The 27,901-nt window shown below is 39.9% G+C and overlaps 1 protein-coding gene across 1 annotated transcript in view; it reads left to right on the plus strand.

Annotated features, from left to right (window-relative positions):
- The window catches only part of nmnat1 (nicotinamide nucleotide adenylyltransferase 1), a 56,298-nt gene that overhangs the window by 20,654 nt on the left and 7,743 nt on the right, over positions 1 to 27,901 (plus strand). Inside the window, exons 4-10 of the mRNA XM_069915562.1 lie at positions 9,545 to 9,672; positions 10,914 to 11,097; positions 12,457 to 12,590; positions 13,608 to 14,021; positions 19,373 to 19,591; positions 24,216 to 24,341; positions 26,956 to 27,134. Coding sequence (XP_069771663.1) covers positions 9,545 to 9,672; positions 10,914 to 11,097; positions 12,457 to 12,590; positions 13,608 to 14,021; positions 19,373 to 19,591; positions 24,216 to 24,341; positions 26,956 to 27,134 — 1,384 coding nt within the window. The remainder of the gene's footprint in view (positions 1 to 9,544; positions 9,673 to 10,913; positions 11,098 to 12,456; positions 12,591 to 13,607; positions 14,022 to 19,372; positions 19,592 to 24,215; positions 24,342 to 26,955; positions 27,135 to 27,901) is intronic.

The following is a 27,901-nucleotide window of genomic DNA, read 5'->3' on the forward strand; positions in this document are numbered from 1 at the left end:
AAAGTGTTCCAGCACGTGATCAAAGTTGCACAGTTATGGTTCTGAATCTCTCACCTTTCTCCCCTTTGCTACAATCCTCAAGGCAGGGATTCCTGCTGGGATATTTTCCCACAGGATCTTGCCTTGATGGCCATTCGCCCACTGAGGGCCAGGGCTCCAACAGCGCAGGTCAACTGCTGTCAGCTCCTTATAGTCTTCAAACAGCGTGTTAAAGGACCTGACGATGATTTCATTTAAAAACACTGCAACCACAGGATCTGTACCCAAGAAGGTGGTGCCTGTGATCAGCCACGAGGGGTTGCAGACTCCAAGGGAGTTGAACACTGGTGCAAGGCACCAGAAAACAGGGAGAACACCCCCTGTTTGTGAAGAAGGAGAGGAGATGACCCACAGGTGACGGACCAGTGAGGGGTTCTGGCGCTGAAAAACACACAAGCAGTGGCGTGCTGTTGATAACTCAAGGCGAGGCTGCTGGCGACTGTGGTCAAGATATTCGCACCAGGCTGCGGACTGGTGGAGATTGGCTGAAGGGGTACCAGGTATTGGAAATGGGATGTGAGAGAGTGCTCAGGGCACTGAAGGTTTACTGATCGTGTCAGAGGTTTGGATCTGGAGCTCAGGCTGCTGATGGTTTGGACCAAAGAAGAGGTACAAGGACTGCTTAAAGAAATCTCTTGGTGCCTGCCACATTGACCACCGCCAATGGGCTGATCTCGCCTCCAACCGTGCATCTTGGCGCCTCATGACGGGCAGCAACCTCCTTTGAAGAAGACTGCAGAGCCCACCTCACTGACAAAAGACAAAGGAGGAAAAACCCAACACCCAACCCCAACCCACCAATTTTCCCTTGCAACCACTGCAACCGTGCCTGCCTGTCCCGCTTCGGACTTTTCAGTCACCAATGAGCCTGCAGCAGATGTGGACATACCCCTCCATAAATCTTCGTCCGCGAAGCCAAGCCAAAGAAGAACAACCAGTGAAGTATCTTAAATTTGTAGTTGTGTATGGTAAATTTGCTCACACAAAGAGTCAGTGAACAGATGATCTGTTTAGTGATGTTGATTGTGTCAGTGACTGACTTTAGACAAAGCATCGGAGGGAAACCATCCCTGACAGGCAAGAACTACTTGGATTTGTTTGAATCACACAGGAGTTCTTTTATTTCTTGGTGATCATCAGTTCATTCTGTAGAAAGTGCAAACTGCACCGGAGTTGGATGGAATGTACGTTTGGGGTGGCAGATCGTCCTGGAATGCAGGTTGGTGCTACACTCATTTAAGAAAGTGTGGAGTACTTCTCAACACTCCTGATCTGTGCCTTTGTAGATAGCGGAAAGGCTGTGTAGCCACTGCTGGTGGACTTGCACGCAGCTATGGTGCCATTGTTCAAAGGTTCTTTTTATTGTTGTGTAATAACATATAAAAATGTAATATATATGTTGTACTTCACCTTTCGTCTGCTGGAAGGCAAGCAAAGAGTCGCCAGGAGCATTGCCTGGCACCCCTGACAATAAGAGAAAGGGAAGCAAAAGAGATCCCCTTCGGGGACACTATGGGATTCACCTCCAGTGCACCCACTTCCTCTGCAGCTGCACAGACTCCAGTTCAAACCACCAGATCCAAATCAGAATCAGAAGGCTTTTAGCATCCGAGGTCCTTCTGGAGCCCTCAGCACTTGAATCCTGGTTTTGATACCTGGATCCCACGAGCCAATCTCCAGCAGCTCACAGTCGACAATGACCCGCAGCTTGTGTGGGTCAGTGAAGGTCCTTGGGCGAGGAATACAGGAGCTGATTGAGGGTAGAACCATTGCTGAACTCCGAATGCCTTCAGGGGAAGATCTAACATTTTTGAAGGGTTTTCGGAATTCATGAAAAAGATTGAACTGTTCACAGAGGAAACTATCTCCACATGGATCTTTTGAGGAAAAAACATCCGCAAATTCTAAATCTAGTTCTATGTCAAAACATGTTTGAAAGGAGATATAATCATGCTGGAGCCTTTTTTTATGGAAATGTTTGCTTCTTTCCATACCTTTTTATTTTATGACATTCAAACTACTTTCTCAATGATTTCCATCTCTTGGAATTTTGGTGTGGGCCTCGTGCTGAATTGGATTGATATTTTTCATAAAGGGTGGCATGGTTCGAGGCATGCTATTACTGTGCCAGCGAACCAGATTCGCATCTGGCACTGTCTGTAAGTAGTTCTACCTGCGTCTGCGTGGGTTTCCTCCAGGTGTTCCAGTTTCCTCCCACTGTTCAAAATGCACTGGGGGTTGTAGGTTAATTGATTGCAATTGAGCAGCATGGGCTTGTGGGCCAAAAGGTCTTGTTACTGTGCTGTAGGTCAAAAAAATTTTAAAAATTAAAAAATTGCTTCAGCCAGTGCCTTCTGATTGGAGTCAGCCTCTGTATTTGCACTGATATTGCACACGTGGCTGGCAAATAGATCTAACAGATGAATTGTGTCACCACAGAATGAGGCTGTTTAAACATACGATAAAAATATTGCCTATGAAGTTGAAACCATTGTTTAATGCAGATTAAAATGAATGATATGTAAGTGTATTTGTTTGAGGATTGAGTTCTGGTGAAAGGTCAGGTATCTGAAACAGTAACTATTTCTTCGACCTGCCCTGTGTTAGTGCTTTGGTGAATAGATTTCAGGTTACCTCTATCTGCAGTGTTTTGCATTTTTGGCTTGAAATCCACATTCAATCGTATTTTCACAGGGAAATATCCTGCATATCAGTGCTGCAGTGTTCCTTAAAGGTGGTGGTTTCAATCATAGATGCACAGCAGCTGCTAAAGTGATTAAGCTAGCCCAGTCAGCACTGTTTCAGCCCAGTTGCTTCACAGATCACGGAGCAGAGTTTCATGAGAGATGGGCTCAAATCCGGCGCAATCTGTAAAGAGTTTGTACGTTATTTGGGTGCTTCAGCTTCCCCTCATGTTCTGAAGACATAAAATGTTAGTAGGTTAATTGGTCATCAGTGTGGTGCAGGTTCGTAGGCCAGAACGGCCTGTTACCATGCTGTATCTTTAAAAAGTAAAATTTAAAAAAAGTGTGTCTCCCTTTCAGCAGACCTCAGCCAGGGATGTTGAAGTTCAGCCAAAACTTGTACAAAAGGGAAAATGTATCACTCGAGGTTTCTGCCTCTGGTGGGCATTCAGTGGAGGAACTCTGCAGGATGGAAATTAGGCTCGGGACAAAGTTGAGCCTGCCAGTTCAACCTCTCATGGTTGAATAGCCAGCTCACGCCCACCATGTGGAGTGTTCCCCTTGAAGAATGGCAATTTGTGCAGCAGCGTTAGTGATGATCTGTTGGTGATTGAGGAACATCCTTGAGAATGGAATGATTCGGGAGGAGTCACGTGATGGAGTAGCGGCCGGTCGGGAAAACCAGCCCTCTCCATGAAAATAGGAAGAAAGTTAGGAAAAAGCAAAGCCTAACAAAAATAAAATAGAAGATAAAGATACAGAGAAGAGAAAGAAGATGGCTTCCAAGAAGGAGAAAGTAAAAGCAACTGGAAAAAAGTGGAAAAGTCGCCGGAGAAGATAGAAGAAGGCCTTACCTGCACGAGCAAACAGGACGCTGTGGTGGAGAGGAGCGCCCGACCCTTGAGGACAGTACCTGCCCTGTGGAGTCACGACCCACCAGCCAGTGCACTACAAAAATGGCTCTCCGAGCCAAACAAAAGTGCGCAGGGCACAATCAAAGGAGAAAGAGGACACTGGCAGGAGGGGGGCTCAGCAGAGGAGTGGGCTGTCACAGAACGAACAGCTGAGGGATGCCTGACACCAGTGCACTCATCTGGAGGACGAGGAAGCCAGGAAAAGAGGGAGCGATGAAACAGACGAGGGAGACAGATGGAAGGATGACCGACAAGAAGATCAACGTCAGGAAGCACAACAGATGAGCAGCCCAAAAGGGGAGGACCAGTAACAAGAGGCACAGCAAGAAGAGGCCCAACAAAGAGATACAAGCAGCTCATCAGGAAAAACAGAAGAGACATTAAGAAGAGAAGAAGACACAAACCCAGGTACAGACACAGAAGAAGAGGAAGAAGAAGACCAAGATCTTCACAGAGAAATAGAAGGTAAAACTGATGGACAGAATATAGATAAAATCTTTCTTGAAGAACAAATGAGATCACTAAAAGAATGGTTGTCATTAGAGTTTAATGCAATTAAAAGAAAAATGAAAAGAACAGAAGATAAAATGTAAAGGTGGTCATGACTGAATAGGGAAAAGAGTAGAGAATGTGGAAGAGTGGGAAACAGCTGTAGAAATAGAAGTAAATGACTTAAGAGAAAAATTGGAAGAAAGTGACAAAAAAATTAAAGAGACAAGAGTTGTTATCTCAGAAAATTGATATATTGGAAAATTTTAGTAGGCGAAACAACATAAAAATAGTGGGCCTGAAGGAAGGTGAAGAAGGCACAGACATGAAGGAATTTATGAAAGGATGGATCCCAAAGGTCCTGGGAAAGACAAATGCAGGAAGAAATGGAAATAGAAATGGCACACAGAACACTAGCTCTGAAACCACAGACACATCAAAAACCAAGATATATCTTAGTAAAATTTTTGAGATATACGACAAGAGAAAATATACTGGAATGGTCAAGGAATAAAATTAGAGAAGATAATAAACCATTGGAATACAAGGGTCAAAAAATATTTTTTTACCCAGACATGTTTTGAACTCTTAAAGAGGAGGAAGGAGTTTAATACAGCAAAATCGATTTTATGGAAAAAAAGGTTACAAATTTATATTAAAACATCCAGCAGTACTTAAAATATTTATACCCAGGGAGCAAAACAGACTGTTCTCGGATCCAGAGAAAGCGCAAGAATTCGCAAAATGTTTGCAGGACAGGAGATGAGATGAAGAGATGTAACAAAAATGAAAAACAGCAATAAAGTATATATAAAGATGTAAAATCAATGTATATGTAAAGAACTAAAGAAGGAAAAGAGAAGGGAAGGAAGGAAGGAAGGGGGGGGAAGAGAGAGAGCTTTGTTATATGTGTTTTTTAAAAAAAGTGTTTTCTGGAGAGGGCTGGGTGGAGGGGGAATAACCGTCACTGCAAAATCAGTTGACGCTGTGAACAAGATTGCAATCCAAATGAAAAGGGGAGTTGTGGTTGCCCGGCAAGGTGTATGGGGCAACTTGGAGAGGGGTGGAACTTTTGGGGTTAAGGTATTAGTGGATGTGGGAACTGCAGGGGTACTTTATGTCTTAAATGTATTGTCGTACATTAAGTGTAATAAGAGAAAACTAATAGATGAAAATGGGGAGAAGGGGGATAGAGGTGGTGAAGAGGTGGAAGATTTAAGAAGGCCATGTTGAACTATATGACTATAAACATTAATGGGAAACATAACCAAATTAAAAGGAAGAGGCTACTAAATTTATTGAAGAAGGAAAAAATAGATATAGCATTTGTGCAAGAAACACATCTAACTGAAGCAGAACATAACAAATTAAAGAGAGACTTATTAGGACACGTAATGGCAGCATCCTATAATTCAAAAGCTAGAGGTGTAGCCATACTAGTTAACAAAAATGTACCAATCAAAATAGAAGAGGAAACAATAGATCCGGCAGGGAGGTATGCAATGATAAAGTGTCAGATATACTCAGAATTTTGGAATTTGCTCAATATATATGCACCTAATGAAGAGGATCAAAAGTTTATGTAGGATATTTTTTTTGAAGATTGCAGACACACAAGGAAATATATTGATAGGAGGGGATTTTAACCTTAATTTGGACCCAATGTTGGATAAAACTGGACAAAAGACAAAAAAAAGAATAAAGTAGCCAAATTTATGGTTAAATCAATGCAAGAAATTAAACTTATGGATATATGGAGGCAGCAACACCCAAGAGAGAAAGAATTTTCATTTTATTCGAGTAGGCACAAAATTTACTCAAGGATTGATATGTTTTTGTTGTTAGCCCATATTCAAGGGAGAGTCAGGAAAACTGAGTAAAAAAACTAGACTACTATCAGATCATTCACCCGTATTATTAGCAATAGAACTGGAGGACATCCCACCAAGAACATATAGATGAGGTTAAACTTCATGCCTCTTAAAAGGGAGGAATTTAGGGAGTTTATTGAACGCCAAATTAAAACATATTTTGAAATAATTATGGAATCAGTGTAAGACAAATTTATATTATGGGACGCAATGAAAGCCTTCATTAGAGGGCAGATAATAAGTTATGTGACTAAGATGAAAAAGGATTACAATCGGGAAAAAGAGCAGTTGGAAAGGGAGATAGTAAGTACAGAAAAGGAATTAGTAAAAAGGGATGATATAATGAAAAGGAGAGAATTGGCGGACAAAAAAATTAAATACGAAACATTACAAACATACAAGGTGGAGAAGAACATAATGAAAACAAAGCAAATGTATTACAAACTGGGAGAAAAAATACATAAAATATTAGCCTGGCAACTTAAAACAGAACAAGCTAAAAGAACAATACTGGCATCAAGGAAAAAGGACAAACAAATTACATATAATCCAACAGAGATTAATGAAAATTTTAAGGAATTTTATGAACAATTGTATAAAACTGAGAACGAGGGGAAAGATGATAAAATAGAGGAATTTTTAGCTAAAATTGAACTGCCGAAATTGCAAGAAGAGGAACAAAGCAAACTAATAAAACCATTTGAAATAGAGAAAGTACAGGATATATTAAAAAAGCTGCCAAACAATAAAACACCAGGAGAGAATGGATTTCCAATAGAATTTTATAAAACATTTAAAGAGTTATTAATTCCTCCTCTCCTGGAAGTAATGAACCATATAGAAGAATCACAAACCTTGCCAGATTCATGTAAGACAGCAATAATTGCAGTAATACCGAAGACGGGGAAGGATCCATTAACACCAGCATCATATAGACCAATAACTCAATTTAACTCAGACTATAAAATAAAAGCGAAATTATTAGCTAGCAGATTGGCTGATTGTGTACCTAAAATAGTAAAACGAGATCAAACTGGATTTATTTAGAAAAGACGAACAGCGGACAATGTCTGCAAACTTATTAATCTAATCCACGCAGTTCAAGGAAATAAGAAACCAACAGTGGCTGTTGCTCTAGACGTAGAAAAAGCCTTTGACAGAGTAGAGTAGAATTACTTATTTAAAGTATTACAGAAGTTCAATCTACCAGAAAAATATATAAATTGGATTAAAGCATTGTATAATGGACTGTTGGTGAAGGTAACAGTAAATGGATATGTATCGAGTCACTTTAAATTAAGTAGGTCAACTAGACAGGGATGTCCACTATTCTCCTCATTGTTCGCCTTAGCAATAGAACCTTTGGCAGAACTGATAAGAATAGAAAATAAAAATAAAAGGGATAAAAATAAAGGAGAAGGAGTATAAAATCAGCTTATTTGCAGATGACATCATAGTATACCTAACAGAACCAGAGGTATCTTTAAAAGAGTTACATAAGAAATTGAAGGAATATGGAGTAATATTGGGGTACAAGATCAACGCAAATAAAAGTGAAGTGATGCCAATGAGTAACGCAGACTATACAGAATTTTAAAAATAATCGGCATTTAGATGGCAAGCACAAGCAATCCGATACCTAAGGATCAGGTTAGGTAATAACTTAAGCCACTTGTACAAACTAAATTATCAGCCACTAATAAAGAAATTGCAGCAAGACTTAGAACATTGGAAAGAATTACTGCTAATGTTGATAGGGAGGGTAAACTGCATTAAAGTGAACGTGTTCCCAAGGATACAATACTTATTTCAAACGTTACCAATTCCCTTAACAGAAAAATTATTTAAGGATCTAAAGAGAATAATAAGGAAATTCTTGTGGAAAGGGAAGAATCCACAGGTAGCGTTAGATAAATTAGCAGAGATATAATCAAGGTGGTTTCCAGTTACCAAATTATAGAAATTATTATAGAGCCGCACAATTAAGGTCTTTATCAGATTTTTACCAGACAAATGAAAAACCAGACTGGACTAAGATAGAATTAGATAAAATAGGGGAGAAGGTACCAGAACATATACTTTATAAGTGGGATGAAAAGCTGGTGCAATAATAAAGCTCACCAGTACTGCATCATTTACTTAATACATGGAAGAAGATCCACTTAGAAAGGAAAAAAATGAATTATCAAATACCAAAATTACTATTGACGCAAAATCCGCTAATCCCTTTTGCAATAGTCAACCTTTCCTTTAGAGAATGGGAGAGAAAAGGAATCAAAAGAATAGAAAATTGTTTTTTGGGAAATAATTTATTAACATTTGAACTGTTGAAGGACAAATATGGAATAACTCATGGTGCAATGTTTGCATATCATCAATTGAAAGCTTATTTAAAGGATAAATTGGGAAACAGCTTGAGATTACCTGAAGGAAGCAGCTTTGAATGCGTGATTACGGACACAATGATAATTAAAAGATTTTTAACCAACATGTACATTAAGCTGCAAGATAAGGAAAATAAAATAAACTAATAACCTAAGCAGAAGTGGGAAAAGGATCTAAATATAAAGATAAAAAATGAAGTATGGGAAAAGTTATGTTCTGGAACTATGAAGATTACAATAAACACAAGGTTACGCATGATACAGTATAATTGGTTACACAGGGTATATATCACTCCTCAAAAGTTAAAAGAATGGGACTCAACATTATCGGATAGATGTTTTCGATGAAAGAAGGAAATGCAACTTGGGCATGTACGAAAGTAAATACGTTTTGGGAAGAATTAAATCAGATACTAAATAAAATTACAAAAAATAACATACCAATAAAACCAGAAATATTTCTTTTAAGTAACATAAGAAGTAGAGAATTAGGCCTCAAACTGGATAAAGTACAAAAAAAATACATTATGATAGCCTTAGCAGTAGCAAAAAAAATATATAATGACAACTTGGAAAATGGAAGAGAGCCTGAGAATACAGCAATGGGTACATGGAAATGAATAAATGTATTCCATTGGAAAAAATAACATATAATTTAAAAAATAAAGTCACAATGTTTAAACAAATTTGGGAACCATACGAGGAACATATCAGAGAGAGCTTGCCTATGACCTCCATCCCCTAAAATGGGAATGAAAATGATAAGACGAAACGACTAGATTCAGTGTGCAATAAATATCTGACGCATTTTTCTTGTTTATTTTCCTTTGTGTGAAGATATTGTTTTATGGTTTTATTGTATTGTAAATGTTGAATATTTATGGATTTTAGAGGGGGGTGGGTAGAGGGGAGGGAGGGAAATTTGAAAAAAAAGGGAAGAAAAGACCACTGTGTAAATTTAATGAGAAATGTTTTTACATATTTTGGTTGATAGGGTTCGCAGTGTGAAAAATAAAAAAATTATTTAAAAAAAAAAGAGAATGGAATGATTCGAATGTTGATCCAGATTTTTATTCTGCAGAAAAGTTGGGGAGTTGTGGGGGAGGGTGGAAACATAACTTTCTTCAGCTTTTGTTTCTCTGACGTTGGTCTTTGTTTTACAGAGGTGCTGTCATGGAGAACTTCAGCAGCTGCACAGAGGTAGTGTTGCTGTCTTGTGGCTCATTTAATCCTGTCACAAACATGCACCTGAGGATGTTTGAATTAGCCCGTGATTACCTGCATGAAACAGGTTTGTTTTTCTTGCTCTTCTATCTCCTGAAAGCTAAAACTTGAACGAATAGAATTTTGCCATTGATGAAACACTTTAAATATGTTGGAGCCTTGGCCACTTCCCTTCCAGTGTTAGTTCCATTGAGGGCATTTCAGGATTTGGTACCTTTGGTCTGTGCCATGTTTGTACAGCAACCAGGGAATGTCTAGTCCCTTGACCCAATATCATTTATGTGTCAGGGAACTGCATCCTTTCAGTCTTTGCATTATTATTAAATGGGGTGGGTCTCCTGCCTCTGGGTAACCTGGTGTTCAACAGTTGGTGCGTCACAGCTCCAATAGGAAACATGTGTAGCTTTCAAGATAATAACACTGGACCACAAATTTTTTCAAAAGGTTTGCTTGCTGAAAAAAAAAATTGGGGTTGATGATAGACAACTTCAAGCTAAACACAAAGATATTTCAGATTTCCTGTATCACATAGAAAATTGAAGAAACATTAAATGAACTTGTATTAAATTTAGAATTAAGTGTATACTTGTCACAAATGTTACAGAATGTATCGCAGCTGTTGTGACATTGGCCAGACATTTCTGCTGCATTGAATCTTCCTGAAGAAAATAAATGCTATTGTTAACTACATTCACTATGCTATTGCCTGAACAACATGTGCATCAACATGTGCTCAGTCTATAATCAATGTAATGCACACCATCTGTACATGTGAGCTGCTTTTATAGCCTGTCTGTATCTATCCTGACGAAGCATGCCTAGGCCTAAGACAACATTTGTCTAGCACCTGCACCGAGTGCATGCCCAGACATGCTTGGACTGACCAAAACAGCTTGCTTTGTGGGCAATGTCCTAGTGGAGTTAAAATATGACAGAAAATAACAATTTGGATTATATCTTAATGGCAGTATGTGATAGGAACATTTTAAGGTGATTTTTGTATTTTTTTAAAAATACACCCAAAAGAGTTCAGGAAGCAAAATCTTCATTGTCCTGTGTTGCTAGCCATACCTGCACAGAGAAGGAATTTTTCAATCCTTCCCTGTGGTATGAAGCTGTACACTGTGAAGTGTCTGCTGAGTATTATTTTTGTGTAATGTACTTTAATTTGGTTCAGCTGTTTTAACGCCATAGGTCTTTAAAAAAAATTAACTTAAAATTTCAATTAAAAAAAAATTAAATGACTCCAAAATGAATTAAATATATATTGTGGCATTTGTATTTATCCATTATTTGTATCTTTTCCAGGGAAGTACAGAGTGATAAAGGGCATTATATCTCCAGTGAGTGATGCTTACAAAAAGAAAGGCCTTATTGAGGCATGTCATCGTGTGGCCATGATAGAAAAGGCTATCGAGTGTTCTGACTGGGTGACACTGGACACCTGGGAATGTGAGCAGGACGTGTGGCTGGAGACAGTTAAAGTGCTTCGGTGAGTGAAAGTGGATAATTCTGCCTCTCCCTTGTCAAAACCATTTTTGGTCCACACTTCTCTGGGTCCTTCAGAACACAGAAATGCTGGAGGAACTCAACTAGTCTCGCAGCATCCATATATTACCGACGTTTCAGGCTTGAGCCCTTCCTCAAGGTGTGAGTGAAATAAGGCAGGTATCTGAATTTAAGGCTGGGGGAAGAATGGGAAGGGGAGGAGTCCAGGCAAAAGGTGTTAATTGGATATGATAAGAGGAAAGGTAAGAATTGATAGGAGACAGAGGAATAAAGCGGAAGAGAGAGAGACAGAGCTAGAGAAAAGGAGACGGAAAGATGGGGGGATGGGTGGGGAAGTGTTTCTAATGGAAATCTGAAAAGTTGAATTTAATGCCCAGACGGAAAATGAGTTTTTTCTCAAATTTGTGGGTGGTCTCAGTCTGGCAGTGCATGAGACCATGGATAGACATGTCGGCAAGGGTATGGGGTGGGGAATTCAAATGGGTGGATTCCGGGAGAACATCACTATTGTGGCAGACAGAGCCAAAGTGCTCAACAAAGTTATCTCCTCGCCTGTGCCCCATTCCTTGAGTATCCTTGAATCTGGTGGTATTTGATCTCACAGTGTCCTCAGATACACTTGGTCAGGTGCTGGGAATTAGAAAAGCAGTGGAGAGAGAATAAGTTTAGGGCAGCATGGTTGGCATGGTGGTCAGTGCACTGCTGTTACAGCGTCAGCAATTGGGACTTGGTTCGAATCCCGTACTGTCTGTAAGAAGTTTGTACATTCTCCTCGTGTCAGTCTGGGTTTTCCTCGGGGGTGCAGAGCTCGTCGAAAGAACCAAAGACTTGTTGATCTAAACCAAGGCTTTTATTAGCAAAAGACAGGAGCTCTTCATAGGTGGCCGACCAGTCCGGAATGATCCGACCTGGCTAGGGACACAACCCTTTAAGGCCCAGACAGTAGGCGAGGCTAAGCTCTCAGCCAATCGCTGTAAGCACAGTCATTACACTCTAGATACTGTAACTACATTGGTGATAGGTCTGTACTATCACAGGGGGCTCCAGTTTCCTCCCAGCCTTCAAAACGTACTGGGGTTGTTGGTTAATTGCATGTAATTAGGTAGTACGGGCTAATGAGCCAAAAGGGCCTGTTATGGGCTGTATGTCTAAATTTTAAATTTAAAAGTTGCAGAGATACTGGCCGAGAATGGGAACAAGCAGATATCTCTCCCTGGAGCAGGCATGGATTTGAAGTGGTGAATAATAGTTATACTTTGCAATGAATCATAAAATCTGACCTACATTGAGCAGAAGTGTTGGAAGGAGGACTTTAAATGATTTAATGTTGATATTTAAACAGGCATCATTATGTGAAGCTGCAGAAACTTCATGGCAATGACAAAGGGAACTTTACACAACACAGACGGGCAAAGAAAAGGAAGGCAGAAGATAAAGACGTCTGTTCACTTGATGTCAAATACACTTGTGGATCAGGTGGGTTAACAACGGTATTGAATTTAAATTTATAGCCAGTAAATGTGTGTGTGTGTTTTTTTTTAAGAATGTATATACAGCAGTTCAAGTGCGAAGTTAGTAAACTTTCTAATGGTAACAAAAATACTTCAAGATGAAAAACTCCACAGGTAAACTTCATGTTATTCTTGTGTAAACCATGGTCAACAGGAAGTAGTGTTGGCAGAGAAAGAGGGTGACAGTGGAAGGCTTTTATTTCCATATTTCACTCCATTAACTCAGACTGGGGACAAATTGAAACCATTGTCACAGGAGGCTTGTGCAGGATGGTTGTGCATCGTGTAGAGCACAGTCTTTTGTTCATTTTCACAGCAGATTTATTGATGAACACTAATACATAGAATAATAGAAAATTTACAGCACAGGAGGAAGCCACCTTGCCCATTGTGTCTCTGTTGGTTATAAGGGGCCTGCCAGCTTAATCCCAGATTACAGCTCTTTCTGTAATCTTGCAGGTTACAGCTCTCCAAGGACATTCTAACCCTGGTGACTGTCTCTACATTTACCACCCTTTCAGAAAATGAGTTCTACCAAAGTCAAGGGTGAACAATATTTCCTTATGTCCTCCCTAATCCTTGTAACAAACTACGTTCAAACCATGCCACCCCCCTTTTTTAGTTCCTGACCTTTTTTCTATGGGCATCAGGTCCTTCCTACTTACTGTTATCTGAAGCCCCTCATAGTCTAATACCTCAATTTAAGCCTCTCCTTAGCCTCCTGCATTCCAAAAGGAACTATTCCAGCCTAACTGATCTTTCCACAAAGCTACAGTTTTCCAGCCTTGGCAATATCCTTGTAGATCTCCTTTGCAGTCATATCTTTCCCGCAACATACTGACCAGAGATATGACTAGTGTTAACAACCTCAGGAGATTGCTTAAAATTATAGATCATCTCTTTGTTAATAGAACTTGAGATTTTAACCTTTTTAAACAGTATTGCCTGCCTTGTTTCTAAAGTTTTCTCACTGCTTTCACAGGTACTGTGAAATTGATGCTGCTGTGTGGTGGGGATGTTTTAGAGTCATTCGGAGTTCCAAATCTGTGGAAAAAGGAAGATATTGAAGAGATTTTGGGCAGGTTTGGGGTGGTCTGCATCAACCGACTTACGTGCAATCTTCAAAAATGTATTTACGAGTCTGACATCATCTGGAAGTTCAGGAACAAAATTCATCTTGTCCATGAATGGATAGTCAATGACATCTCTGCCACAAAGGTTCGCCGAGCTTTGAGAAGGGGCCAAAGTGTTAAGTTTGTGATTCCAGATCCAGTTATTGAATACATTCATCGCCACCAGTTGTATGATCAGGAGAGCGAAGACAAGAATTCAGATGTTCTTTTAGCACCTTTTAAACGTTACAACGCAGAATCGAGTCAGAGCTCACTACAGTGTTAGGCCAGGAAATATTCTTTTTTTGATTGTCCTGTCTAGGATATTAAATCATGGATGGCTTCCCACTCTCCTCTTTATGTTTGGGTTTATTTGGCAGTATAAATAGAGATAGTTAATACTTTTCCATTGTTCCCTAAGGTCACGTTAGATTCCAAGGAATGGAGGAATAGGATGTCGTAGGTGAGAAATATTTAATCAAAGTAGTCTGTCTCAAGGCAAGCCCTGGAACACATTCTCCTTTCATTTGAGGCACTTATTTTAATAGGATAATTATTGAGCTGATGCACTTGGTGTCGGAGACAACCCACATGGACATTCATTCTTTTGTGTGACAGTGTACCACCTTCTAACTTGGTGTCATCCACAAACTTGGATCTACAACTTTCCCTTCATTCAATTCATTAAAATGGTGGAAAGTTGAGCCCTCTGGTAGGGAACCTTCAGTGCAATGTGGCATTGGAGAAAATTCCCTTGATCCTAACTGTCTTCCAAATTCGAATCTAAAATCTTATTGCTCAGGATTTCCTTCAGTTCACCACACTTTTAGTTTTGCTAATAACTTTCCAACACCAAACCATGAGGTCATCCCCGGATTGACTTGCTTGTCGAGTCTGGAGCAGAAGTTCCCTAAAACTACTAATTTGGGTATTTTCTGGTAATGCTGGAGCACAGTTGCAGGTCGCACACACAAATGTTGCTGATTACACTAAAGTCTGACACAATTACTTCAGTCTGGCTCATCTGCCAAAGTAGATTTGGATTGTGCACTCCCATAATGCCTGTGACTAGGACCAGTGCTGCTGCTTCCAAATAGATAAAGTTCACCCAGTTATTCCTTTTCCAGGCATCTGACCACGTGGCAGAATGAGAAGTTAAGAAGGTGTTATTTTACCAAATTGCTTGAGAACAGAAGTCAGTCCAGCTAGAATGCCTCCTGTGGTTGTTCTGCTTGATAGACCACAAGAGTGAACACATTCTGAAAACCCTTTGAGCAAGAATTTGTTTTGGAAGGATGTGAAGAAATCCAACATGCTTAATCGTTACGTGTAGGAATTGAGGCTCCTCTAATGGGCCCCACCACGTAATTTTGCAGAGCTGCTCCAATACCAGGGCTGACATGTTTAGAGTGTTATAGCAAAGTTAGAGCACTGATGTTTGCCCAAACAGAAAGAACAAAGTCATATGGGGAGTAAAGAGATGCAACTGCCAGTGAATAACGGCACAGATCAAAGGGAAGACAACAGGCTGCAAAGTGCACGCAGTGGGTGAAAAGGGACTGGTATGGTTGAGCCCGGAACATTTTGTACAATTTAATTCTTCTCTAAAAAGCTTATAAATTATTTATGACTAGTGATGTAGATGACTGGGCTTTCAATCTACTGTGTGATTTTGAAATGGTCTGAATAAAAATGATTTGAAGTTAAGTCTTGTTGATTTTGTTAAGAAGGAACAACTGGGGTTAGAGCCTTGCAGAAATCTTGCTTTGTGTATATTTTTAAGATTATGAGTTTGCTACATCTTTGGCAACAAGTCTCCTTTTAAGATCCTTAAAACCATCCTCTTTGACTAAGTCTTCTGCCCTTGTATCTACTGTCTTCAATGTGAAACATCATGTGATATTTTGCTACATTCAGGGGCCCTCTAAATGCAACTGTGATAGAGCTGAGAATTATTTGGAAATTAATCATATTGTGGCATTTGATATCATGATAATGTAATCCAGTAATTCCTCCAATCCCCACTAATAACTTTCCACTGGGTTAGCTCTGTTGAGTGGCTGGAACTAATTCCTTACCCAATACAAAAGTGGCAAGCAATTGCAGCATACTGCCATGCAGAAGGACTAAGGAGTGAAATGCAAAGGTTGGTTTGCAGGTGTAGGAAGCTGTCAAAAAGGAAATGGAATGTTGGACTTCGAGGCTAAAGAGATGAAATTTAATAGCAGGGGAGTTGTGCCGCAACTGTACAAGATACTGGTGAGGCCAAATCTGAAGTACCGTCTGCAGTTCTGATCTCCTTATTTGAGGAGGGATATACTGGCTTTGGAGGTGGTCTGGAGGAGGTTCACCAGGTTGATTCCAGGGATGAAGGGGTTGGCCTTTGAGGAGAGATTGAGTCATAAGGGACTATATTTGCTGGAATTCAGAAAAATGAATGGGGATCTAATAGAAACGTAAAATTATGGAAGACATACATAAAATAGAGGTAGCTAAGTTCTTTCCATTGGTGGGGAAGACCAGAAATGGGGGACATAGCCTCAGGATTCTTGTTGGAGATGCTGATTGCCTGGAACTTCTGCAATACCTTGAGTGGTCTAGGTCTTAATGTATTGGACATAGCTTCATTTACTGAGGAGTTGTGAATGAGATTGCACTTTGTGAAATCAATGGCAAACATCCTTAAATCTGTGTGTGATTCTAGGCTCTCAACATTGTGGTTATATCCCCAATAGCCCTCAGAACCAATGCACTTGATTTCAGAGCAGTAAATTCTGGCTGTGCCGGTGATGCTTGTGTCCCGAGAATGAATAAAGACATCACTTTCTCTTGACCTTCATCTCCCTGAAATAATATGCTCGTTTGTGTTTCAGTGGAAGAGTTTCAGTTCAAATAGACTAAATCCTCCACTAAAAAGCAATAAATTATTTCAGAAACCCCATTGTTACATTCCATGATTTCAGGGATGATATTAAACTGTGGAGACCACTTCAGGGCTGTGACGTATTGTTGCTGCTGCTCAATTGCTGCCATCCTGTTAATTTAAGAGGTAATTGAACCGTGTCTGCCTGTCCCGCATCGGACTTGTCAGCCACAATCGAGCCTGCAGCTGACGTGGACTTTTACCCCCTCCATAAATCTTTGTCCGCGAAGCCAAGCCAAAGAATTGAATGACAATGAGATGCTGGTGCCTTGAATATTGAACAGAGATCACTCTGACCTTGAGGATGGACGTTGACCATTTAGTAAACAAACTGCGGCGCAGCCCAGCTGAATCAATTTGTGGGAGCCCCAGACAAAATCCCCAACGTTCCTGGTTCTTGATGTCAACTTCAGACAACCAGCAGGACTGTTCGCTTATGCCATTTTCAAAATAATTTGGATTGGTGAAGTCTTTCTATTCTTACGGCTGAAGATTCACAAAGGCTGACAATAGGTTTTGTTCTGAAAATTGGAAAGTTTTAATTATTTTATGATTCGACCTACAGCATGGTAACAGCCCACAAAACCGCTGCTGCTCAATTACACCCCATTGACACAACCCTTGCACTTTTTTGGAGGATGGGAGTAAACCAGAGCACCCAGAGGAAACCACACACAGACACGGGGAGAATGTACAGTCCTAATGGACAGCATCGGATTCAAACATGGGTCACCGGCGTCATAACAGCATTGTGCTAACCGCTACACTAACTGTGCCGCCCTTAATTGGATGTGAGTGTTAAGGTCAACTATAAGTGGAAATTGATCTTCAACTGCAGCTCATAACAGCTGGTGATGAGTTGGAACCCTCTGTGCCATGCTCACATGATCTTTGGACTTCCTACTGTTCATTCGCACTTCTCCCAAACAAGATTTTCAACCCATCCCCTCCCCGACCACGTGGGTTTTCCAAATCCACCTTGTAAAGGTCGTACAAGTTTTCTGCTCTACAGTCTCAATGACAGAGAGGTGTAACAAATAGAAGCCTGTAAATTATTGTTAAATATTGATCATCAAACAACTTCAAACTATGTTTTGCTGTTTAGCTCATCCTGATATAAATGCAACATTTCAAATAACGTTTAATTATTTGTTGGGATGATAAGGTTTAAAATGGTTTCATTCATAGAGATTAGCTGATAGTTCATTTGTTGTCACGTGTACTATTGAGGTACAGTGAGAAAGTTTGTTTTGCAAGCAGTCCAGCTAGTCAACCCAGACGAGGCACAATAATTGAAAACAGTGCAGAGTGAGAGAGATCAGCTGGATTCTGACTCACCAAATGCAAGTCTTTATTCCTTCATCAAAGAGTACTGTTCTATTATTGATGTGTCAATCTGGATGGAGAACACAGCTGGAACCATACAGGTAAGTAAGGACACAAAAAATGCAGGAGGAACTCTGCATGTCATCCAACAACAATGGGAGGTAAAGATTAATGAAAAGCTTTTCTACCCTTCTGTTTCATTAAACTTTTATACCCAACTTTCCCTAAATACTAGTCAATGATGGGTAGAAGTATCAGTTTGACCCCAAGGAAGACTAGCAAGGTTAGGGTATTGGGTGCTGTGGGTCAACTTTGCACACACCCAGAGTTAACTGATGTGTGACTATCGGATCTTGTTCCATGTGAGGTCCATGCCATTCATTCTAGATATCAGCTGGGTCAAAAGTGAACAAGTTTAGAGCTCTAATAAGAAGTGGCCTAATGATAACAGCTGATAGATGAAGAGGCTTCAAAAGTTTAACTGATGATGAGAGTATAACTAATACACTTTCCTGACTCAACACAGTGGTGTAGCTAGAACAGCTGCCTCACAGCACCAATGACTTGGGTATAATCCAGTCCTCCAATGCTGTCGATGGAGTTTGCACATTTTCTGTGTGACCATGCGTCTGTTTGCTCCTACATTACAAACATGTTCTGGCTGGTCAAGGAAATTATCCCTGCAAATGAACACTAACATGTAATTGAATGGTAGAGTCTGAGGAGAGTGTGGGGTGAATAAAATAGGATTGAAGCTTGTCTTGATCTTCACAAGATAAAGATAGACCATTTGGCCCATCGAGTCTTTTCCAAAACTCCACCCTGAGCTAAACCGTTCTCACATCTAGTTCCAAATTCCAGCCTTTTCCATATATCCCTTGATACCTTAACTAATTAGATACCAATCAATCTCCTCCTTAAAATCCCCCAATGATTGGGCCTCCACTGCTGTATCTTGGGGCAAAAGTCAGGTTTCCGCATTACTTAATTAACATAACCACAAAAGCAGCATGGTTGGCATAGCAGTTCACGCAATGCTTTTACAGTGCCAGTGATTGGGACCAAGGTTTGAATCCCATGCTGTCTGTAAGGAGTTTGTACATTCTCCCTGTCTCTAGATGGGCTTTCCTGGGTGCTCCAGTTTCCTCCCACCATTTGAAACGTACTGGGGATGTAAGTTAATTAGGTGTAAATTGGGTGGCATGGACTCATGGGCTGAAATGGCCTATTACCATGCTCTATGTCTAAATTAAAAATAAAATCAACTTTCCAAGTTGTTAGATCTGATTAAACTAGAAAAAACATACAAGAGTCAGGAGCGCAACTGACTCCCATGAAGATTTAATTGTTCATCGTTATTTAAGTGTAGTTATTTGATACTCTCAGATGAACTCGATGGCTTCTACACCCAATGCAACCACATGAACAAGGAAGAACCAACACTGCACATCCCCATATCCCCTAATAATCCTCTCCTGTCTGTATCTAAGGATGACGTGTGGGTTGTCTTCAGGAGAGTGAATCTGAGAAAACCATCTGGTTCGCATGGAGTACCCAGCCAAGTATTTAAAATCTGTGCCGACCAACTTGCCAATGTATTCACGAGTATCTTTAATATCTCATTCAGCAGGTATTCACCTGTTTCAAACAGGCGACAATCATATCGGTGACCAGGAAGAGTGTGGTAACCTGCCTAAATGGCTATCAAGAAATGGCACTCACATCAACAGTGATGAAGTGTTAATAATCTAGGCCATCTATACAAATTAAATTATCAGCCATTAATGAAGAAATTACAAGATGACTTAGAACATTGAAAAGATTTACCACTAACACCGATAGGAAGGGTAAATTGGATTAAAATGAATATCTTCCCAAGGATACAATACCTATTTCAATCGTTACCAATTCACCTAACAGAGAAATTCTTCAAGGAGGTAAAGAAAATAATAAGGAAATTCTTACGGAAAGGTGGAAAACTGAGGATAGCACAAGATAAATTAACAGAATGGTACAAACAAGGGGGCTTACAGTTACCAAACTTTAAGAATTATTATAGAGCAGCACAATTAAGATACCTATCAGATTTTTATCAAACAAGGGAAAAACCAGATTGGACCAGATTAGAGCTAGATAAAATAGGGGAGAAGGTACCTGAACATATACTATATAAATGGGATGAAAAGCTGGTGCATCATGGGAATTCACCAGTATTGCACCATCTGCTCAACATTTGGAAGAAAATTCACGTAGAAAGGAAAAAAACAAATTATCAACTACCAAAATTAATATTGATGCAAAATTAACTAATCCCTTTCACAATAGATAACCTTTCCTTTAGAGAATGGGAGAGAAAAGGGATCAAAAGAATAGAAAATTGTTTTTCGGGAAATAAATTATTATCTTTTGAACAAATGAAGTGCAAATATGGTATAACTCACGATGCAATGTTTGCATACCACCAACTGAAAACCGACTTGAAGGACAAATTGGGAAGCAGGCTGAGGTTACCAGAAGGAAGCAGTTTTGAATATGTGATTACAGACACAATAAGAATTAAAAGATTTATAACAAGCAAGTACATCAAACTGCAAGAGAAAGATGAAATAAGCTGTAAACCCAAACAAAAGTGGGAACAAGATCTATACAAAAAGATAAAGAATGAAACATGGGAAAAGCCTTGCTCCGGATCTATGAGAAATACAATAAACATGAGGTTACGCATGATACAATATAATTGGTTACACAGGCTATACACCACGGTCCAAAAGTTAAATAAATGGGACCCAACAGTATCAGATAGATGTTTTTGCTGTAAGGAGGAAACAGGAACAACAGTACATGCAATAAAGTGGAAAAGTTTTGGGAAGATCTAAATCAGGTATTAAATAAAATCACAAAAAGCAACATACCAAAAAACCCAGAGATCTTTCTTCTAAGTAATATAAGAAGTAAAGAACTTGGCCTCGATTTGGATGAAGCACAAAACAGATTTATTATGATAGCCTTAGCGGTAGCAAAAAAATGTATAATGTCAACCTGGAAATCAGAAGAAAGCCTGAGAATGCAGCAATGGTACATAGAAATGAATAAAAATAACATATAATTTAAGAAATAACATCACAGTATTCGAACAAATTTGGGAACCGTACATGGAACACAACAGAGAAGTCCTACCGCGGACCTCCACCCCCTAAAATGACAGAATGAGAAGACGACGAAATGAACTGACCCAGTGTGTAAAGGTAGATGACACAATTTTCTTGTTTATTTTCATTGTGTGATAACATTGTTTAATGGATTTAATGTATCGAATATGTTGAACATTTAGTGGGTGGGGAGCGGGGTGGGAAGGAGGGAGGGAAGGGAGGGGGAAAAGGGGAGAAAATGACACTGTGTCAAGAGGGAAATGTTTATGTGTGTTTTGGTCAATATGGTTAATAGTGTGAAAAATAATTTTTTTTAAAAAAACCACTGATGAACTATTTTGAAAGGCTGGTGTTGAAGTATATCAGCTCCAGTCTAAGCAATGACATGGATCTATTCCAATTTACCCACTGTAGCAATATGTCTATGGTGATGCCATCTCATTAGCTCTACACAAAGCCCTGGAACACCTGGACAGCTAAGATGCATACATCAGGATGCTCTTTATCGACTACAGTTTGGTGTTTAACACATCATCTCCTCAAAACTGATCATCAAACTCCATGACCTGGGACTCACCACCTCATTGTGTAATTGGATCCTGAATTTCCTCACCTCCAGACCACAATTAGTGAAGATTGGAAAGAACATCTCCACAATCTCCATCAATATGGATCCCACAGTGCTGCTTCTTAGCCCCCTCCTCTACTTGCTTTACACCTGTGACTATGTGGCTCGGTACGACAACAACACCATCTACAAATTTGCCTACGATACCACGTTAGTGAGTTGTATATAAAAGAGTGATGAGTCAGAATATAGGATAAAGATTGAAATCTTGGCTGAACGGTGCACCGACAACAACCTCGCACTCAATGTCACCGAAACCAAGGACCTGATAGTTGACTTCAAGAAGGGAAAAACTGGTGGTGTATAATCCAGTGATCATTGGGGATCAGAGGTGGAGAGGGTGAGCAAATCTAAGTTCTTGTGTGCCACTATCTTGGAGAATCTTTCCTGGAACTAACACAATTATGGCATTGTGAAGAAACCACATCAGCACCTGTACTTCCTCAGGAGTTTGCGGAGGTTTGGTCTGACATCTGAAACTGGCAGATTTCTACTGATGTGTGGTGGAAAATGTGCTGACCAGCTACATCATAGTCTGATAAGTTAGTGGACACAGCCCAGAACATCACAGATAAAACCCTCTCCACCATCAAGAACACCTATAGGGAACACTGCTGTCAGAGAGCAGCAGCAAATATCAAGGATCCACACCACCCAGCACATGCTCTGTTCTTGTTGCTACGAAGTATAGGTGCCACAAAACTTAAACCACCAGGTTCAGGATCAGCTGCTACCCCTCCACCATTAGACTCTTCAACAGCAATCAATCAAGGACTCATTTAAGGACTCTTACTTTTGCACTTCAAAGATTTTTTTTTTCCTCTGTACTGTCTCTATTTACATTTCTTCATTGGCTTACAGTTTTTTTTGTGCAACCAAAAAGTGGTAATTTTGCCTTGCCCACAGGAAAAAGAATCTCAGGGTTGTATGTGATATCATGTCAGTAAATCTAAAATCAAACTTGTATTGGGAGTACAGCCATGCAGGCGTGTGAGTTAAACATTACAAGGTTTTACACAGTTTGTGAAAGGATGTGATAGTTTCAAAGATTAATGTCAAAATCAGTGCATTGTATCTTGTGTGTCAGTTGTTTAAGATCGTTGAGCTAACTTTAAACATGAAGATAAATCTCCAAACAGTTAAGGCACCAGAAAACAACACAATCAGTGAGGATTGGTAAGAACATCTCCTCCACAATCTACATCAATACCGGAGCACCACAGTGCTGCTTTCTTCGCACCCCCACCCCCCCCACCACCACCTACTCATTATACACTATGTCTACGTGGCTTGGTGTGACAAGAGCATCATCTACAAATTTGCTGATGGTACCATGGTAGTGGGTTGACCGCTTGAGAAGGAGAAGCCAAGGAGACAATCCATTGGAAGGTGACCAGAGCGGTGGACCAGTGAGTGGTTCTGTGGTTGAAGAACAAATCGGCAGCAGACTATTGGCAACTCAAGGTGATGAACCCTTTCAGCCTGTGGGCTGATGATTGCGGTTGGGGGATTCACACGGTGACAGACTGCTGGAGACTGGCTTGAGACTGGCTGAAGGGGAACCAGGATGCAAGAGGATGCCGAGACCACTGAAGGTTTCCTGATTGTGTCGGAGGTTCGAACCTGAAGCTCGGGCTGCTGATGGTTTGGACAGGACTCTGTGAGGTGCGGGGGCTGCGGCAGCACTGGAGGTGAATCCATGGACAATCGGAGGGAACTCTCTTTTGCTTCTTTTTCTCTGACTCTAAGAGACGGTTCAGGCAATTTCTGGCAATGGTGAATATTTCTGCTTTCTGGCATGTGAAAGCAAATTCTATGTAATATTGCACTGTCTTTATTACATGATGATAAAGGAATCTTGAATCTTTACACTTGATTGTGTCAGTTTACAAAGATGCTTTTCAGATCACTCCTTTGGACGAATGGGACACAGCAAAGTCTGATATCACACTGAACTATACAATCTAGCTGTGTCCCCATGCCGGTTACCAAGCTACTACTATGACAGCATCACAAAGCAGCAGCTATGGTTATTACCAAATTGGACTTCCAGTGCCCCGATTGTGCTAGACATTGTGCTTCCAGAGAGGAACTGCAAAGTCACCTTCATTTCCACAGATTATCTCTCTCAATAATGTTTCTTTGAACCGAAGGACGGCAAATATAATATGATAACTTATCAAACACCTTCTGAAAATCTATACCCTGCAATTTATACATTCTCTTTTAGTAATTTTCTTATTTCCTCACTGATATTTTCTCAAACAGATCTTTTTAACAATCTTCGTAAGTAGTTCAGGATGATGCAAATGAACAGTCCAGCCTATCATTAACTTTTTATTTGCAGTCCTGCTGTCATTTTCTGTGTACCTTGTTCTCAAGGTCGGTCTGTAACCATTTCCAAATTTTCGGCTTACTTCATGCCTAGTGATTCACAAGCTTTAATGTTCAGAGCTCCCTCGGCTACCTTGGTTTCTTCACTCAGCTCACCGATCAACTTACATAATGCCGACAGATTTCAATGGTACGTGGAAAATGATCAGCAATAAAAATCTTGACCCTTACTTGCAAGCACTAGGTGAGTATGTACTTGCTTAAGGGAATTTATTTGTGGCTTCTGGCAGCTCCTGATTTTTTTTCTTGCTGATAAAAATTATCAATTGTTTTTGTCATGGAATGAGTCTTTGGAGGCTCGAAATTCTTTTTAGTATATTCTTTCCATAGAACCATAAAACAATACAGCACAGAAACAGAACCTTTGGCCCATCTGTGCAAAACTATTATTTTGCCTCATCCCATTGACCATAGCTGAACCCGGACCATAGCCCTCCATAACCCTCCCATCCATGTACCTATCTAAATTTTTCTTCAATGTCAACGTTAGCCCTTTTCATACTTGTGTCCCACTAAATCAGCCATTCCCGGGATAGGCATAGGGGTTTGGCTTTTCACACGACCACTCCTAACTGGGACACTGCACAATTTCACACTTGCAAGAAGCAATCCCCAGGGTTAGGACTGGTCTACCTTCTACTGGTGATGTCACGGTACATCCAGCAATGGTAGATTTGCCATAAATCCTGATCAATATATTATCATCTTATATTGAACAAAATTAATCATGCCTAATTATAACATAATTAAGCTTTATGTACAGCACAGAATGAGCCCTTCAGCCCTTGTTGTTGTGCTGACCTACATCAACCTTTATAAGGGTCCTTGGGAAAGTGCTAGTAATAAATAGCAATAGTGGACAATTTTTAAACCACGTAGGAAAGTTGGTGGCCCTATAGTGCACAATTTATACAGCATGGGAAAGTTGGTATCATGTACAATTTATAAATACTGTGGGGGGGAAAAGCAAGGTGGACCTGCCCTCCCAGAATTTTGTACATCAGAGAAAGGGCTGTGTGCATGGCTGCATCCATGGAGCACTGATGGTGGGGTTTCTTTGCCGCATGGAATTCTGGGAGGGCAGGTCCACCATCGTTTTTTCCCCACAGTCTTTATAAATTGTGTGCTATATTGCTACCAACTTTCCCATGCTGTTTAAAAATTGTCCGCTATTTAAATTCATTTCCTCTCTCTTTTTTCTCTCCCGCCTCCGCTACAACTTTCCCACAGCAAAGTTTATCTCTCCATTTTAATCCTTTTTTTCCTTCACATTCCTGCACTCATGCAAAAACTTGCGTCATTTCAATCCCACAATGCAATTGCCCATTCTATGCTTCCTGATTGCAACACCAGCATCTGCAGACGCTGGAGATTGACCTAGGGGTTGAGGCCGTCAATCCTCTAGCGTTGAGAAGATTTTCCTTTCACACTAGACAATTTAAAGGCTGATTAGCAATGAATTCCTGGGACCACTTGCAAGTGTGAAAGGGACTACTGGGTCAGCATTCATCACTTCTACTGGCAGCGCATTCCACACTCCCAGCTTGAAGAAGTTCCCCCTAATATTTTCTTTAAACATTACACCTTTTACCCTTAAACCTTGTCCTCTAGTTCTTGCCTCTTTCCACTATATTTTTCCATTTGCAATCTGACAAATAATATAAAATCAAGACACTTCTGACAATTTGCAAGAAAGGAATGCATATTAAGAATTTCTAACAACAAATTTAAAACATGTATTCATTAACTCATGAGGACAGATGATGACAATATTGGAAATGTTTTATTTTACTCTACCTCGGCTATGCTGTGCATTAAATGTGCTAATTTAGTGGGTTAGTTACAGGACTAATTTCCAAAGTGCTGGACCAATGAACTAGAGGCAAGAGTTCAAATCTTACTGTGACAATGGGACAGTTTAGTTTCCAGAAATTAAATAAATCTGGAATAAAATACAAAGAACAATAATGGTTCTCATTGAAACTACTGGATTGTGAAAACATGCAAGGTGGTTCACTAATGTCTTTATCTGGTCTGACTCCCAAATGGCCTCTGAAATGATTGTGATCTACAGTTCAGGGCAACTGTGGATCACAATACACCCCATCCCATGGCTAAATACTTGAATCATCGTTTCCTCTGACTCCTGATTAATTGAGTGGGCTATATGTGCTCATGAAAAGAATGTCTAGTAATACTGCATAAGTTCTTGTGCTCATCTACGTCAGAAACACAACATCTTGGTTTGAGTAAGAATTACATTGGATGCACCCTTTGGTTAATAGTCTGATTCCTGTCCAAACTTGCACATAGGAACCAAGTCATTCCTCTTGTTTATTGGGAAAGAGTGAAGTGCGCTGTAGCATTAAGCTGTACAGAAATTAGATGTGGCATGATTCAATTCTACGGTGATGTCATTTGCAGACACAAAGGGCTTTAGGATGAAGGACAGGAATAGGACAAGTTGTTCCCACTTGTGCTCATTTTTTTTAATCTTCGTTGGATGTGGTAAAAAGAGTAACTGCTTCAGTGAGATGAAAGAACTGCTGTTAAGCCTCTGAATGTATGTAAACTTTGTCCTTAGTTCTGGGTTGTCACCTTCAGTTGCTTCTTCAATTTGTGACCTCTCGGTCCTGATGCAGGCTATCAACTTGAAATGTCAACTGACACCATTTTCCTCCTCAGATGCTGTTTGACCTTCTGGCCTTCTGTGCTTTGTTTCAGATTCCAGCATCTGCAGTCTTTCATTTTCTAACAGTAGACATTATTGATATTAAGAGCTAATATTCCTTTGACAGATATTGACTTTGCTATTCGTAAGATTGCGGCTCTGTTGAAACCTGAGAAGATTATTGAACAGAATGGAGATTCATTCATTATCAAAACAAATAGCACCTTCAGAAACTACCAAATCCAATTTACAGTTGGAGAAGAATTTGATGAAGATGTAAAATGTTTGGATAATCGCAAATGTAAGGTAGGAATTCAACATGTACTCATGAAATTCAACAATGGTCATAGAAGTAAAATGATCACATTAGAAAAATGGCAATGAATAGATACCTACAATTGTTACAGAATTATGTTATTAGTACTCTTTAAGTTATAAATATTATTTTTAGTAAAATGACTGTGGGTTGGATACAGGGACACTTACACAATGGCAAGTCACACATTCATGCTAGCAGATAAGAAAGGTCTTGGAGAGACCAAGTGTCTCTTAATTCAAAGCAATAAGAATTTTGGATTGTGCTCTTGAAAGTCCAGAGACATGGATGTTTGCTCAGAAACAGCTGTGTACACACACAGCCATTGTGCTTGTTGGTCTGAGCAGACAGCCCAGAAGCATTTTCTTGTTAACCTTTGGAAGAGTTGGAACTTCAAACATTTAGAGACGCCTGTACAATCTGTATAAACAAGCAGGAGGCCATCTGCCATGATTCATGCTTTTAGAGAAATAAAACTAAACCAGTGTTTGATCAAAGCAGTCATGTGATTAAAGACACTTGAAGAAGGCATCTTTAATATTGAACCATGCTTCATTACACAGAATCAATGTGGCTTTGGGAAAAGATGGTCACTCAAATGCTTCTCTTGGTCAAGAGAGAGCAGAGCCACTGTAATAATTTTTAATGGTTACTTTGTTTAACCCTAATCTCGGTTTGTGAAATCATCAAGTGAAATACAAATTCCGCAAACTCGATGTAAGAGAGGGAATTGGAAAAAAAAAGTCATGTATAAAGA

Source organism: Narcine bancroftii, chromosome 2, assembly GCF_036971445.1.
Source record: "Narcine bancroftii isolate sNarBan1 chromosome 2, sNarBan1.hap1, whole genome shotgun sequence".
Classification (NCBI taxonomy): domain Eukaryota; kingdom Metazoa; phylum Chordata; class Chondrichthyes; order Torpediniformes; family Narcinidae; genus Narcine; species Narcine bancroftii.